Genomic DNA, 15,164 nt, shown 5'->3' with positions numbered 1-15,164 from the left:
GAAGACGAGAGAGAATAAATGCTGGTGAGGATGTGGAAATAGGGAACCCCTGTGCACTGACTGCAGGATTGTAAACATGTGTGGCCACCATGAAAAACAGTATAGAGGTTCCTCAAATAATTTGAAAGTAGAACCGCAGTTCCATATAATACAGCAATTCCACTTTGGGACTATATCCTAAGGAAACAAAAACACTTGCATGAAAGGTAGCCGAAACCCCGAGTAAATAGCAGCAGCATCTATTAGCCAGGACATGGAAACAACCTAAGTATCCATCAGCAAATGAATTGGGTAAAGAAGTTGTAACATACATGTGACAGAGAAAGACAAACAGTAAGTCACTTATATGTGCAATCCAAACAACAACAAACTCATAGGAAAAGAGAGATTTGTGGTGATCACAGGCGGGTGTGGGAGGAATCGGACGCAGGTCATCAAAGGCACACACTTCCCGTTGTAAATCAGGACGAAGGATGAGCCGTCCAGCACGAGGACCGCATCCAGCACGAGGACCACAGTCAGCACTGCCGCACGACGTATTTGAAAGCTGCCAAGAGAGTCAATGCATTGAGTTCTCATCACAAAAGAAAACTTTGTTTTTGTACCTATAGAAGATGATGGATGTTAACCAAATTTATTGTGGTAATCATTTCAAAGTATATGTAAATCGATCCTTATGCTGTACAACTCAAACTTATACAATGCTGTATGTCAATTATAGCTCAATAAAAATGGGGAAAAAATTTTAAAAGACACGTTACATTTAAAACAATAAGCATGGGCAGACTTTGGTTGATAGGCTTTCTCGCCTAAAAGGGACCAACTTCACCTGCCAGATGCGACACCTCCTGGGAACTCTGCCACTCACGCCCTCGGTCACTGAACCTAAAACCAAGCTCAGCTGCTCGGGAACTAGGGACTGAACAATCTCCATGCAGTTTCTGTTATGAGAGAATTATGTTAAGACAAACAGAAGGAGAAAGTGTTCATTAATACCTATTCTCTAGGTTTCTGATTTTAAAAAAAAAATCACCCTGACAGACTTTGCCTAGCTCTCCACTTCTCCTTTTCTGAAGTGAAGCTTTTCTTAACAACAGAACCTCTGCCACTTGCAGAAAATAGTGAAATAGGGATAATATCAGAACTCACCTTACAGTATTTTGTGAAAATGAATGAGGTGTAGAGGGGTTAGAATTTAAGGTCAGGAGAGGTCATTTAGTATCAATAATGACTTAGGTGTTATAATTATGTTACAAACAAAGGTCTATTTTTATTGTTAAGGAAAATCATATGTTAACATCTAATTAAGAAATTATCCTGTGATTATTAATATGGGAAGTATTATATTTAATTGCTTAGACAGCAGAAGGTTTATTGTAAAATTTATTCAACAAATATTGATAAGGTCTTAACTATGTATAAGTGGAACTAATGCAATTATTTGGCATTAACATTATAACTTTTACTATAGGTCTCAGTTACCCAAATATTCAGTTATTAAGGACCTTCTTTCCCTAGCCACTCTTGTTCATAATTTTGTTAAATTGTTCTTTTGATCCTTGCATGTATTTACATGTGTTTATTCAGTTACACCATGATTATTTTTAAAGTTCTCGGGGTGATTGTTTCACAAATGACTATGTGAGTTGCTAAAATATCAAGTAGTAATCATCTACCTTGGACATAAATCTGAGAGACCAAATACCCTGGACCGATGTATGCATTCATTCACTTTCATTGGCTACTTGCGAGGATATTCACATACAGTCACATCCAAGTCCCTATGTCACAAAATCTTTATCTAAAATTTGTGGTTAGTAACAACACCTCTTCCACCAATGGTAGAAATCTACCATAGAGCATTATCTGGACAAATCTACCATAGTGGCTCTATCTGTACAACATTCGTTCCTCCTCCTTCTGGCGACAGTGCATTCACAATCTTTCTTTGGGTAATTATTCCTCAACCATTCCTAGTTCACATGGTTTGGGTATGGTTTCCCCCAGCTTCAGGGTCGGGGTGAGACCTAGCTCACCAACAGCAGCAAGTGATAGATCGAAGATGGCACCATAACCCAGGTCCCCACAGACAGCCCCATCTTGTATTTCTGGTGGAGTTACTGAGCTGCTAATCTCCTTGGGGTTGCTAATTGAAATCAGAATAGCAGCTGATGGTCATCTTTAGAAGGGAGCCTGTCTGAGACTCAAACCAAGTTTCATAAAATCAAATTCTGCAATGAAATAGTTTGGCCTCTGAATCTGCCTGCACTGAAAGCTGAACACCCTGGACTTCTTTAGTTACCCAACCTAATACTCACTCCGCTGGGTTGAGTTTGGTTCCTGTCACTTTCCACCCCGAGAAAACCAAGTAATACACCACCAAGTAATACTCTTCAATGAAATAAATGAGTAATTGTTGGTGTTTATCATAGAGTGCGCAAACTAGCAAGCAAGCACTCAATAAACATTAGCTGTGACTAAACATTTCAGTTATAGTTTATCAATTACTGAGTACCTCAGTCAAATTAGGTAAATGCACTGAGCTTGGGGAATAATAAAAATAATAGTAAAAACCCCCTGTAGAATTGGCAAATAGAGATGTTTGCAGAGGGGAGTTTCACAAAGCAAAAACAAGAAAAGGAAGATGCCACAACTGGCTTTAGTTGCATGGAAGTTGGGAGAGACTGACTTCGAGGGCGGATGGAGACGGCCGGTGCTTCTTGATACTTTCATGTGCCCAGTGCTCTGACGTTTGCAGGCCCCTTGACACAGTATAAAGCAGGAGAGTGTACCTGTCCCATATAAAATTTAAATGGGTGCAATTATAGACATAGTTTTATATTTTATAGGCATTTAATTAAACATTAACTAATTTCCACATTGCAGTTTGCTTTTTAAATATGGAGCCAATATGTACATTTTTGAGCATTCGTATATTTTTATAGGCCCTTAAAATGCTTGTAAAGCGGAGACTAGATGCTCATGCATCTAATAGATAAATAGCCCTGGCAGAGAGAGGCGTGTCAGGAAAGGACTGAGACGGATAGGACTCATAGTTTGGAAAACTCCATTTTACACATTGGCTTACCTCTCCTTGAACATCTCTCAGTGGCCATTCCTAAGAAACCAGGTGGCGAGAGATTCTAAAAATGATTCTTTAGGACCTTGAGTGTCACTGCTTGTCCATCAGTTTTGCTCATGCATTTGTATTGATGAGGCATACCTCTTCTCCCCCTTCAGGTCTTGAGAAGCAGCAGGTAAAAAGGAATTTCTCCCACTCCAGTCTTTCCTAACAGAGTGGGTCTGGTGTGTCATTACTGCCGAGACTGTGCGTAAACATAATTAGAGTCCCCATGGTGTCAGAGCCTAGGTAATGTCCTCATCTGACAATTTTACCTCGATTTAGAGCATCAGTAATTACATTTTGTATTTAAGGCGCTTTTCCATACTTTCAAAGATCGATTAATTTGAGGTGGTACTGAAAGGTATATTCCTTCAAAAGGTGTTCAGTAACACCTCTTAGCAGTTCCTGCTGGCTGTGTGGATGATTGTTCAATCCAATCTCTGTTAGGTCCAGAGATGCTTTGGAGTGAAATTTCATTTCTGTTATGTTAACTCAGTGGCCAAGATGAGTTGAGAACTGTAGAGGAGATGAATCTAGAAGAGTCTTATTAAGTCATGCAGTTTTTAGGAGGGCCTGGGCCATTCCATATTTTCTTATAAACTGTGTGATCTTTTAGCTATTTAACCTCTGCTTCTGTGTCCTCATATATAAAATGGGGATAATAGTGATTAACATTTCATAGGTGCATATATGTGTGTGTGTGTGTGTGTGTGTGTATTTATATATAGTAAGGATTAACTATGTCGATATACTCTGCATAAAGCATTTGGAACAGCATCTGACAAATTGGCATTATTTTATTATTATTACATGTTATTTATTAGTTACAAAGTTAAATTGATTTACATATCATCAGACTTACTGTGGCCAAGCAGTTCGCAGAAACTCAGTTTTAGTGTTAGTGCTACCTGCTGAAGGAGGGACCGCCAGGACTCAGGGGGCATAGAATTCCCATTTTGAATTTAGCAGAGTTAAACCTCACGGAGGCACGAGCCCATAATTTGGAATTTATAGTCATTTAGGAGTAATTTTATTTTCCAGTGTCTGTGAAGGCAGTGTTTGCAGACAAATAAATAAAATGCATTTTTGACTAGCAAATGGGAAAAATATTCCTTAGCACATAAAAATAAAGGCACATTCATATATATGAGTTATATGAAGAGGTTCTTTTAAAATGGTTCTTATTTGTATATTACAGTGCATCCAAGAAGCTGTATATTTGACAACGCTTTATTAGTAATTTGTAGGTGTATGCTATTTTATGTTTGAAAAGTAATAGACATGTATTTTCTTTCTACATGTTACTTCTGATTTCTCCCTATTCTTCATTATTACAGAAAGTTCTGTACATTATTTAAAAACACCCCAATCAATATTCAAAGTTAAGAGATCCATTATTCACTTTTTAAAAGAATAACAAATACAGTGTTTAAAAGATTTAAAATGTTCAATAGTCGACCTAGGTTCCCGGAGAACCCACCGCCCAAACCTCCGTCAGCAGTGAAGTAGGTTGGGGAAGATGGCTGGGGTGCCGCGGGCTCTTCCCGTGCCTGCACAGGCCACCGGTGCGGGGTGCCGCCTGACGCCCCTCCCCACAGAGTCACCTGCCTTTCTAGGGAGGGAACTGCAGTAGCAGAGGGACAGAGTAAGTCACATTTCAGATTTGACACCGTGAGCATGTAATATCTGTTCAAACATTTGGAACGTTTTTAAGGGTTTAATACTGTTGACCAGTCCTTCCTTATCAGAACGGTCTCTGCCCTTGGCTTTGATTACACCACAGGAGTCTTCCTCCCACCCGTGGGCCAGTCCTGATTGGACTCTTCCGATGGCCATCATTGTCCTTTGCCAGAAGATTCTCTGCGAAATCCTCCAGTCTTCTTATTCTGTTCCTCCTCCCGGGATCAGTCTGATGTGCTCCTGTTATTTCAGTTCTTTACAAACTCGGGATTCTCCAATATACACTCGTTCATTAAAACATATATATTAGGTTTCTACTTTGGGCACAAGGGACTGGAAGACAGCAGTCAGCAAAGCAGATGAGAATCTCTTTTATTTTGAGCTCTCATTCCATGCAAAAAGATAATAGCATTACAATGGGTAAAATCAAATGCATTAAATAGTAATGCATTCCAAAGAGAAAAATTAAAGCAGATAAGAGAAATAAAGTATCAGGATGGAACATGAAAAGTATGTATTGGCCCCAACTCACCCCTCGGTTCTGAGCTTCAGGTGCCTGTACCAGAATGCCCAGTGCGCCCTGAACGGCCAGCCTGGGTAAGTCCCTCAAAGCTACCGTGACCCGAACTCAATGTGTCATCCCCATCGACTTTATTCTGCCACCTCCACTGGCTGTGCACACCAGGAATGTGTGAGTCATCCTTGAATTCTTCTCGCTCATCCCCCATCCCATCTGTCACAGGGTTTGGCCACAGTTCTCCCACATAACTCCAGCCACTGCTCTCCAGCCTCATGGCCACTCTCCTAATGCAAATCAGAGTCACCTCGCACCCGGCTTCCTGAGGATTCCAGATCCCCTCCAGCCACTGCCCCTTCCTCCGGGGTGATGAAAACGCATCTTGGCACTCCGCTTCCGCAACAGATCAATGATCCCAAAGTGGTCATTGCCCAGCTTTCCCACCACGTCCTTCGTAAAGCTTCTCTGATCCTTGTCCTCGAGTCTACCGCTCCCCTTCATTCTTCCTCGCACCATCCTCTTTTCACCCAGGATATTTGCATAGACTCATTTCTTCTTCCTGCAGTCTTCTTCGCCCAGCTCGTCATCAGGCTTACCCATCTTTCAAATCTTAATAGAAGAGTCACTTCATTGGGCAAGCTTCATCCAAATCCTCAAACTGAGTCATTTGCACCAATTATGGAGTCATAGTGTCCTATTTGTCCCCACTTGACAATGCATGCTACATCTGTTACTACTCCTACAACGGCTCTTTCCCACTCTGCAGGGCAAGCTGCAAGTGGATAGGGACCCCATCAGCCTTTTCAACACATCACCCAAGTGCTTATAAAAAAAATGTCTGACATAGAGTAAGTGCCCAACATATGTTTACTGAATGAATGAATGAATGAATGAATACTAGAGCAAAGATTAATAGCACATGGCTAGTTGTGGCTTTTACTTGGCATTTATATGCCTCACACTCAGAGATGATTTTGAATCATGATCTCTTAAAAGTGCCTGCATTGTGGCTTCTCATTGTATTTCTGGGACCGTGGAGGATGCTTTCTAACAATGGACACATCTCCAGTTTCCAGCAGTGCCCTCTCTTGCACGTTTTTGTTCACATTTTCACATTCCTAGCAGCGTGATCAGTGGTCTTCCAGAGAGATGACCTGGTGTTGATTCTGCTGTACTGTAAGGGTCCACTGTAGGGATAAGTTGACATCGGGTTTCAAAACTAGTAGGAATCTCTTTAACTACATCAGTTTCAGCTATGGGTAAGAGATATCCTTGAGATGTTACCACAAAAGAAATACATAATCTTTTATCTTTTCTCCTTTGATTGCTGCTTGGGTCTTGAATACATTTTCTCCTTAACCTTACCTTAGTTCCCTTGATGCTCCTCTCTTCTCAGGCTAATCTGTGATAATTGCACCAAATTTATGTCCGCTCATTCTTTATAGATTAATGTTACCAAACCTTGTTTGCTTTCCTATCCACTCGTTAGGCCTCATGCTTTAAGACATGCTAATATTTCTTAATCACATGCCAGAAGCCATGAATATATCTGTCATTCTACAACCATCAAATGGAGAAGGTACTATGATTATTTTCATTTTCAAAGAAGAGGAAACTAAGGTTTGGAGAGTGTAAGTGCCCTGCCCAAGTCACAAAGGTCACTAAGTATTTAAACAGAAATGCGAGCTCAGAGTTAGGCCTCTAGTTCCTGGGCTGTCGCCCTTAGTATTTTCAGTGGAGGACAGCATTTGTGGTTTTGTTCTCTTTACTGAGTTTTGGTCTGTCTACCCAAACTGAAGCGGGCCTAAGTGCGGAGGGGCGGGCAGTGCAGGCGGTGCCTCGGAGAACTAACCGCCAGTCAGAAGGAGGATCCCGTTTGAGGTGCTGTCCAGAGGAGGAGAGTTCCAGGGCTTCGCCTTGGCTTACCTGGGGTTCAGACCACTTAGGAATCCTCTGGGTATAATGGCAACCATCTGAACTTGGGTTTTCTTCAATATAGTCAGCTCGTGTAACAGATGCCCATTGTGTACAAGAGGGGGAAAAGGAAAATTGGCAATTTTCCTCGGCCATTGGTATACATTTTGATTTCTGTAATTTTCAACCCAAGTGATTCAAGGATTACAGATAGGAGAGCTACAGATTCCAATTCTCTCCCCCCCAACCCCCGTGTGTGTGTGTGTGTGTGTGTGTTCACGTGTGTATCTTTGGATAGACTCCCAGGTGCCTTGCAGCCCTGAAGAACATTGGGCCGGAGGTGCGCACTGTTCACAGTGCGCTTTTACCTGTCTCTAGTGCAGCCACTCCCTTGGCCAGTGAAGGCACACAGCTCTCCCCTTCCTGCTCCCTCTCCAGCCCTGGGAGCTGCAGGCTTCCCGCCTCACAGCCCTCCACAGTTCTCTTGAAGTCGTTCCCTCGCTGCCCCCAGTGAACCTCTGGCCTATGCATGGAGTCCTGTGGTCAAGAAGTAAGTGGGGCGTGTGCAGCCCCGACCAGGACCCGAGGAGTCACAGTGGCTGCAGAACTGCCAGCCTGCTGAGCGACCCCTGCCCACTGCCGCCTATTCCGGGCGCAGGTGTCCCCTTCTCTCTCCAGACTCCAGTGGGCTACCCTGGTGCAGAGTGCGCCCCCGTTTCCTTCACAGCCGCCGGGGCTCCACCTTAGAGACCAGCCTTCAGTGGGCCAGTCAGGGACCTGGGAGTCTAGGCTGTCTGGCCTAGTGGTTAGGAAACCAGGCACTGGAGTTCAGTCTTGGTTCCATTTGCAAACACCAGTTGACCTTGGGCAAGTTCCTTTGCTTCATCGTGCCAGTTTCTAAATCCATAATAGAGGGAAACTGAAGTGGTGGCTGAACTGGGATTGTTGTAGGAATGAATTAATGAAGTACTCCTTCCACGTAGTAGGCGCTCGATTAATGGTAAGGATGGTTAAGAGGAGGAGGAGTTAGAAGTTAAGCTTTGGGTCCAGAATGTAGGTTAGACCTCAGACTTCTCAAGGAGTAGGGGGCAGGGAGCGTAGCGAGAGCATCTGCCCTCCACCCCCTCCACCCACCCCCACCCCCCCTCCCCGTTCCAAGATAAACTCGGGAGTGCCCGGAGAGCCGTCCGTCCCGGCTCCTTCTGGCGGTGCGGCTGCCCCGAGCCCGGAGGCATCTCGGGGCGCCCGCAGCACGTCTCTCTACCTCGGGCTGCGAAAAGACTTCTCCCACGAATCACCTCCCTCCCTTTCCAGCCCCCGAGCACAGTCCCGGCACACTCCCGTTTCCCCTGGGTCTCGGTGACCTCAGCCCGCCCGATCCAGCCTCAAGCGGGAGGGGAGAGGCAGCTTTGGGGTGTGTGAGTCCCCCCTGGCCCCGGGAAAAGGAGAGAAGACGAGGTGGCGAGGAGACCGCGGTTCCTGGGGCGGCGCCTGAACCCGCTCCTCATTTTGCCTGCATTCTAAGGACCGCGCTCGGCTTTAGGAACCCCGAGGCAGAGCTCCCGAACAGCCGGGTGTCCCTCCCGGCTGGGGCTAAAGCCGGGGGCGCCAGCCCGCCCCCCCTCCACCCCCCGCAGCAGCAGTGGGCGGCGAGCGCAGGCCCGCGAGGTAAGGAGGGGCGGGTGCGGGCCGGGAGTGTGGCTGCACGTGCGCGCGTGCGCGCCTGCGTGTCCTGAGAGGGCGTGGGGGCCCGCCAGGCGCGTTCCACTCCACCACCTGCCCTCCCGGTACCTTGCCGCCGCCCCACCCCTCGCGCCCCCCGCGCCCCCCTCACCCCCGTCAGGGCACTGGCCTCCCGCACCCCCAGCTCCTTCCACATCCCATCACCCCTCTTCCAACCCCACCCTCCCTACTTATTAATTTCCCACTGCAGAAGCAGACCGAAACCTGGAGAGGCGGCGTTGCCTCCCTGCTCCCCTCGCCACCCCCTCCTTCTGCTATAAATAATCCGGACTAGCGGGTCAGGCGCGTCACACGGCGAGAAACCGGGACCCCGAGGTTTTCTTCTCGGGGAATAGGGGGCAAAGGGTGAGGAGCAGGAGAAAGAAATTGCTCGTGAGTAGTGAAGGAAAGCTTGCTCCTTGACTCCGAGAAAAGACCAGGCAGCATTTTATTCCTCTTGCCTTTTTCCTGTCTTCCTTTATAATTTTTTGGTGTCTTTCTTATTCTCCACCGAGCCCCCAATCCGACGGATTGCTCAGCACTCCGCCCATTGGTTTATTCCCTCCCTCCCCCCACCGCACAGCCCCCACCTCCAGCACCCCGCTCACCCCAGGCAGGGGATGCTCCTCTCCAAGGAAATAAAGTTCGAACTCCTCTCCCCATCTGCTTGCTGAGACCAGAAGTGGTCTCCCAGGCACCATCTTCCGCTCGCACTCCACACCTGCTGTCCCCTAAATTTCTAATCTGGTTTTGCATATTTAAAAGGACACACACACACACACACACACACACACACAACACCCAAAGCCCGGGAGGTGCAATCCTGCCTTCCGCAACTACCGAAACTTACCAGCCACTCCGGTTGTTTTTGTCTGAAGGAAAGGACAACAAAGATTTTTACTCTGGGTCTTCTTGTGGGGTGGCTCTTTTACAGCACTCGAATATGCATGTGTTACACACATATATGTGTTTCCTTTTTCCCCTTTAATTTTATTTTTATTTTTATTTTTTTTTTCTTAGCAAGAAAATCTGCTAGGTCCCAGGCAGTCGCTGCTGCCCCTTTGATGTTTTGGTACGCCGTGCGCATGCGCGTCCCATTAGAATTACTGCACTGGGCAGACTAAGTTGGATCTCCTCTCTCCAGTGAAACCCTCAATCCCATCAAAAACTAAAGGGATGTGGAGAGTCCGGAAAAAGGGCTACTTTGGGATTTGGTCATTTCCCTTGATCATCGCCGCTGTCTGTGCGCAGAGGTAAGTGTGCCCACCTTTTCTCTTTTGCCTTTCTCACTTTGAAGGGCTCAGCCTGCCTACCTCTGTAAACCGGGATCTGTAGTGAGGATCGGATGGATGCTGAAGACGCGGTGCCTGCTGCCTTACTGATGCCTGTTTATTGTCTTTTCTCTCTTCAGTGTCAATGATCCTAGTAATATGTCACTGGTCAAAGAGACGGTGGATAGACTCCTGAAAGGCTATGACATTCGCCTGAGACCAGATTTTGGAGGTAATAGGGTTGCCTTGGAAAATCAGAAACAACCCAGCTATCGCCTCAGCTGTCTTTTGAGCTTTGTGTTCACTGTCTCTTCCCTCTCCCTCGTCCGGGTGGATGTGCTACATTGAATGTGTCTCTGTGTTGCCACATTGAGAAACTGATCCAAACTTAAGCCGATTTGTCACTGGCACTTAGGTGATCTTTCCGTGGGTATTCAGAGACCCTCTTAGTGGGGACTGGTGACAACTGTCCTTTCGGCTTCACTGTTATAAATCCCATTGCTTCACTGTCTTTGCCTTGTTCAGATACAAATCTCTTAAATTTAGTTAATGGTGTACCCAGAGAACCTGGCTTAAGGAAGGCTGTCATGAACATTTTTGAGGACGAGATGTGCAGGCAGTCGGTGGAAAAGTGACATTAACCCCCTGTGCCTGCCTACTTTGGAAGAGTTCTGACCACAGTTTAAAGTGGCTGGTGTCTGGATATCATCCAGTCCTGGAAGCCTCGTTGCATGGGGTAGTGGAGTGGGGGGAGGGGAGGATCGAGGGGCTTGGAGCGAAGTGGGGTGAAGGGCCAGGGGCCTCTCTCACTGCAGCCTTAGAAACCCTGATTATGCCCATTTAATTTTGCCTCAGAGTCTTATGAAGCTCAGAGAGTTAAAAGCCTGCACACAGAAGCTGTGGGGGTGAATGAGGAGGAAGGTTTCAACGCAACATATAAAATTCCCTTGGGCTAGAATGTTCTTGTGCTTTTGTGAGTTGTGTGTGTTCTCCTGCTGAGACATCTACATATGTAGACAGGGCTGGAATCCCCCACCCATCAGGACACGTGTGTGCATATTCAGTAGAGCATTTCCTAGAGGAGCTCCTGCACCCTTTTTAAAAAGGAGCAGGGACTGGAAGAATTTGAGGGTGAGCAGTGGGGAGGGACTTGGAACAGAGTGTCCCATTCCCGGGGCACAACTCTTGCTAAGAATGAATGAAGTTCTGAGAAATCACGTGGCTGGCCATCTTGGTTTGCAGGTCCCCCCGTGGCCGTGGGAATGAATATCGACATTGCCAGCATCGATATGGTTTCTGAAGTTAATATGGTGAGTACGGAGGTTTCTGGCCGTGTGTCCACAGACCTCCATTGGGGATAAGGAGGAGAAAGGAGCCAGCCAGTGGGGGATGGAGCATGTGTGAGTGTGTGTACAAATTGGGGGCAAACGCGGGGGATTTGGGTTTGGAATTCGCTGTGACCAGCAGTGACTCCCAGGTCTGTGGCTTCAGAACCTGGTCTTTCTGGTCCCTAAGGATTTTCCCAGCTTGGTTCAAACCCTTGAGACTTGGCAAAAAGCGAGTAAAACGCATCACTCATTCACATGCAAAACACAGCCCCATGCAGGAGACCCCCTGCAGAAGCCACATTTCCTGAGGTGCAGTGGGAAGTCAGGTTCACCAAGTGATATTCTGGGCTTGGGGTGGAGTCAGGTGAGGAGAGGAGGATTTTGATTTAACATTTAAAAGAGAACATTACCTGCAAACTGAACTGTTGAAAAGAGACTGAATAAATGCCCCAGGGAGCACTCAGGTCCACTTGTTGCTTTCAGAGATGTCCTTTTTACTCCTCAGGAGAAGCTCCCCACCCAGCTCCTTTAAGCCCCCCTACCACCAAAATAGTAAAATAAAAATTGGCCACCCTCATTTTCAAAAGCCAGGCTCAGACTCACATATCCTCTCTGATTATTTCTGCAGTGTTATTCACCTTCTGTCCTAAGCTTGTATAATTTGTGGATAGCAGCACTCCTTAGTGGCTACCTCCCTGGACTTGAGGCAAGTGCTTTAAAAAAAAAAAAAAAAAAAAGCCTCGGTGTTCCCAACTGGGAAACACTTGTGGGGGATAGCTTCATGCAGGTGCGCCCCCTGCTGCCCATGTTGGGCCACTGCAGACATACAAGACAAAGACGAGTGTCCCAGATACCCCCACTTACTTGTGACTTTCCTACTTTGTATTTTGAAGTTTTCCCCTTTGGAAAAGTTTTTCTAGAAAGGCCACATTGGAGTGTAACATAACTGCATTACTTTCAATTCTGATGCCACAAAGCGCATTCCTCAGAAGATTTTGTTGTGCCGTGGTTCTGCCTAGAAACGGAATGCACCGTTAAAGAAGAGGTGGTTGTACCTAAGGTCTAAAGCAGAACACGTCGAAGCCAGCCATCAGGACCTGAAAGACAGGGCACTTCCTAAGTCGAGCCCAGGCGCTCTGCAGTGGGTGTGCTCTCAACGTCACACACGTTTTCGTGTTCCCAGAATGCAAATGAAGAGGAAGCTCAGATAACCAGCCCCATTCCCCTACACACTGTCCAAAAGATTCTAGAACATCTTATAGATGCTTGAGGCAATATTCAACTATATCAGTAATGTTTTAACGACTTGTATATCCTTGTTTTGTAATTATTGGGTAAGTTTTTACCGTGTAGGATAATATTCTAAAGGCGATATTGGGTGATTTGGAATCTCAGATTTCCCACACATTTTGAAAATCTTATGTGGGTAGAGAATATTTCTTTTTTAGGAAACTAATTTCTCAGATATGCAAATATCCACTCCTGTGGGATTTTAGAGTTTTGTCATCAGTGTATATTTTGAGTTTTACCATAAAAAATTTTTTAAACATCCTAATGTTGGAACCTCCTAAATCCCAGGTACTTGAATCTAAGTTGTGTTGTTAGGTGTGGTTCAGTGTGCCCCAGTGTGATTGAATTAGAATCCTCTCTTTTGCATTTTGATTTATTTATGCTCCTTTCTCCTCTCCAATTTCATTTTACCACCTCTCCCTTTTTGGTGTCACAAAAATGGGCTTTAGAGAAAAATTAAGAAATATTTAGAATCCAGAGACAGTGATGAATGATTAGAAGTTGCTGCAGTACAGTAACTAAGAACTTAGATGTATTACATTCCAAGTTGTTTAGAACGGGATTTTTTCTCTTGTTAAGTTTCATTCAGTTTTTTTTTTTACCTATATGCAGCATTTTGGAGAGGTATCTGAATTCAACACAATGCCAAAGACCGGCTAGTCAAAATATAGACCCAGCCAAAGTGAGGTGTCATCTCTTAAAGTTATTTGCTGGTGCTGAAAAGTCATGGGATGTTGAAAGTGTAAAAACAAATGTCAAGTTGTAAATAGGACAGCAGTGCAGCCTTCATGATTAGAAGCACGTGTTTAAAACCCAGATTCCCTTCTGAGCCTAATGCCAACACACGTGGACTTGTCCAGACACATTTTGACTTGTCAAATGTACTTATTTCAGCTAGCAATCTTAGTGACTTTAAATTAATCTTTCCAAGAAAAAATTCATAATGTATGCTTTTTTTATTTAAATATGGTTATTGGATTTGAAGCAACAGATGGGAAATTCCGTCACTGGTGTCTAAATAAAGCAAGATGTTTGTAGCATTTTGCTCTCATATACAGGTCGAAAAGGAGTAAGATATTTTGATTAGGTTCAGTTCTGAAAGAACGGTTGATGCATGATTTAAGTGAAACCTCAAAACTGATCAACACGCACGTTTCTGCCTTATTCTCCTTTGTAGCCTGCAACCTCTGGTCATTGTAACTTTCTTTTATGATGGCAAATCTTCCTTTGAAGAATGGTTGGCACCATACCATTTAAACTGTTGTTGATTCATTTGTACCAAAAGAAAAAGGCCGGTGTCAGTGTGGTGATCCCGGTAGACAATCATGCTAGAAAAACCCTGAACTGAGTCAGGAGTCTGGGGCGCTACCCCTGCTGCTGCTGTTCCGTCATCCCGAGGGAATGGCTCACCTGCTAAAGGGGAACAGTAGTTCCGTTTTATCTGTTTCAGGTGACCGCCAGAGTTAATGAAGTGGTGTGTGTGGAAGGCATCTATGTTATATGAACGTAGCCTGTGTAGAGGACTGAACACCAGGCTGTCACTCAAGAGACTCAGTGTCCACTCCAGCTGCTTCCCTAAGCGAGGTTGGGTCAGCAATGTGCAGGACTATGTCTCGGTTCCCTTATGTCTGAAACGAGAGGGGACATGCTAAGTTGATTTCCAACTCAAAGTAACACGTGTCTCGGGTTGGTTTATTATGTAATCGCTCTGTTGGGTACAAAGAAAGTCTACGGAAACTTGGAAAATGAGCACAGACCAAGGAAAATGCAGAAATCCCAAATGATATGCAGTCCTGAGTTCTTACTCAGAAGGGTGATAATGGCATCTGACTCAGTCATGTGACTCAGGTTGGCTCAATGGAACGTCTTTGGAAGAACGTGATGTCAATTAGAATGCTCCTGAGCAGAAAGCTTGGCTTTAGAATGACATATTTTTAGATGTCTTGGTTAAACTGGCAGGAATCTTTTTGTTAAGATTCTTGATGAAAAGTGCATTTTAAGATCCAAAATTGGCTCTGAGGATTCTGTACTGAAATAGCTTTCCCTTCATTTGAAGCAGATTCTTCTCCGTCTTGAAACAACACATTTGCCATCCAAAGAGTGGAGCAGCATTTCACTTTTGAGGAAAGAGTTCTAGTAAATATGAACACAAATTACCTTTTTATGGAATGGTGAATGGAGGAAAGTACTGCCTCTGAACAAGCAAACAAACAAACAAACACCCAGATGTTTGCTTTACCAGCTGCAAAGTTTAAAATTCAGTTCAACAGAAATACTTACTTAGTGGCTACCGTGATCCAGCCTTAAGTGTTCGGCCT

General features: G+C 45.1%; 1 protein-coding gene across 2 annotated transcripts in view; it reads left to right on the top strand.

Annotated features, from left to right (window-relative positions):
• Positions 1–9,568: 9,568 nt before the first annotated feature.
• GABRB2 (gamma-aminobutyric acid type A receptor subunit beta2) overlaps positions 9,569–15,164 on the top strand; it is a 185,924-nt gene continuing 180,328 nt past the window's right edge. Inside the window, exons 1-3 of one of the 2 annotated variants that reach the window (XM_028528800.2) lie at positions 9,569–10,210; positions 10,369–10,460; positions 11,471–11,538. In XM_028528800.2, coding sequence (XP_028384601.1) covers positions 10,134–10,210; positions 10,369–10,460; positions 11,471–11,538 — 237 coding nt within the window. In that variant the 5' untranslated portion in view covers positions 9,569–10,133. The remainder of the gene's footprint in view (positions 10,211–10,368; positions 10,461–11,470; positions 11,539–15,164) is intronic. The other variant, XM_028528799.2, reaches the window with a different exon arrangement.

Source organism: Phyllostomus discolor, chromosome 13 (genome assembly GCF_004126475.2).
Source record: "Phyllostomus discolor isolate MPI-MPIP mPhyDis1 chromosome 13, mPhyDis1.pri.v3, whole genome shotgun sequence".
Taxonomy (NCBI): domain Eukaryota; kingdom Metazoa; phylum Chordata; class Mammalia; order Chiroptera; family Phyllostomidae; genus Phyllostomus; species Phyllostomus discolor.
This window is presented reverse-complemented; position numbering and strand designations above follow the sequence as displayed.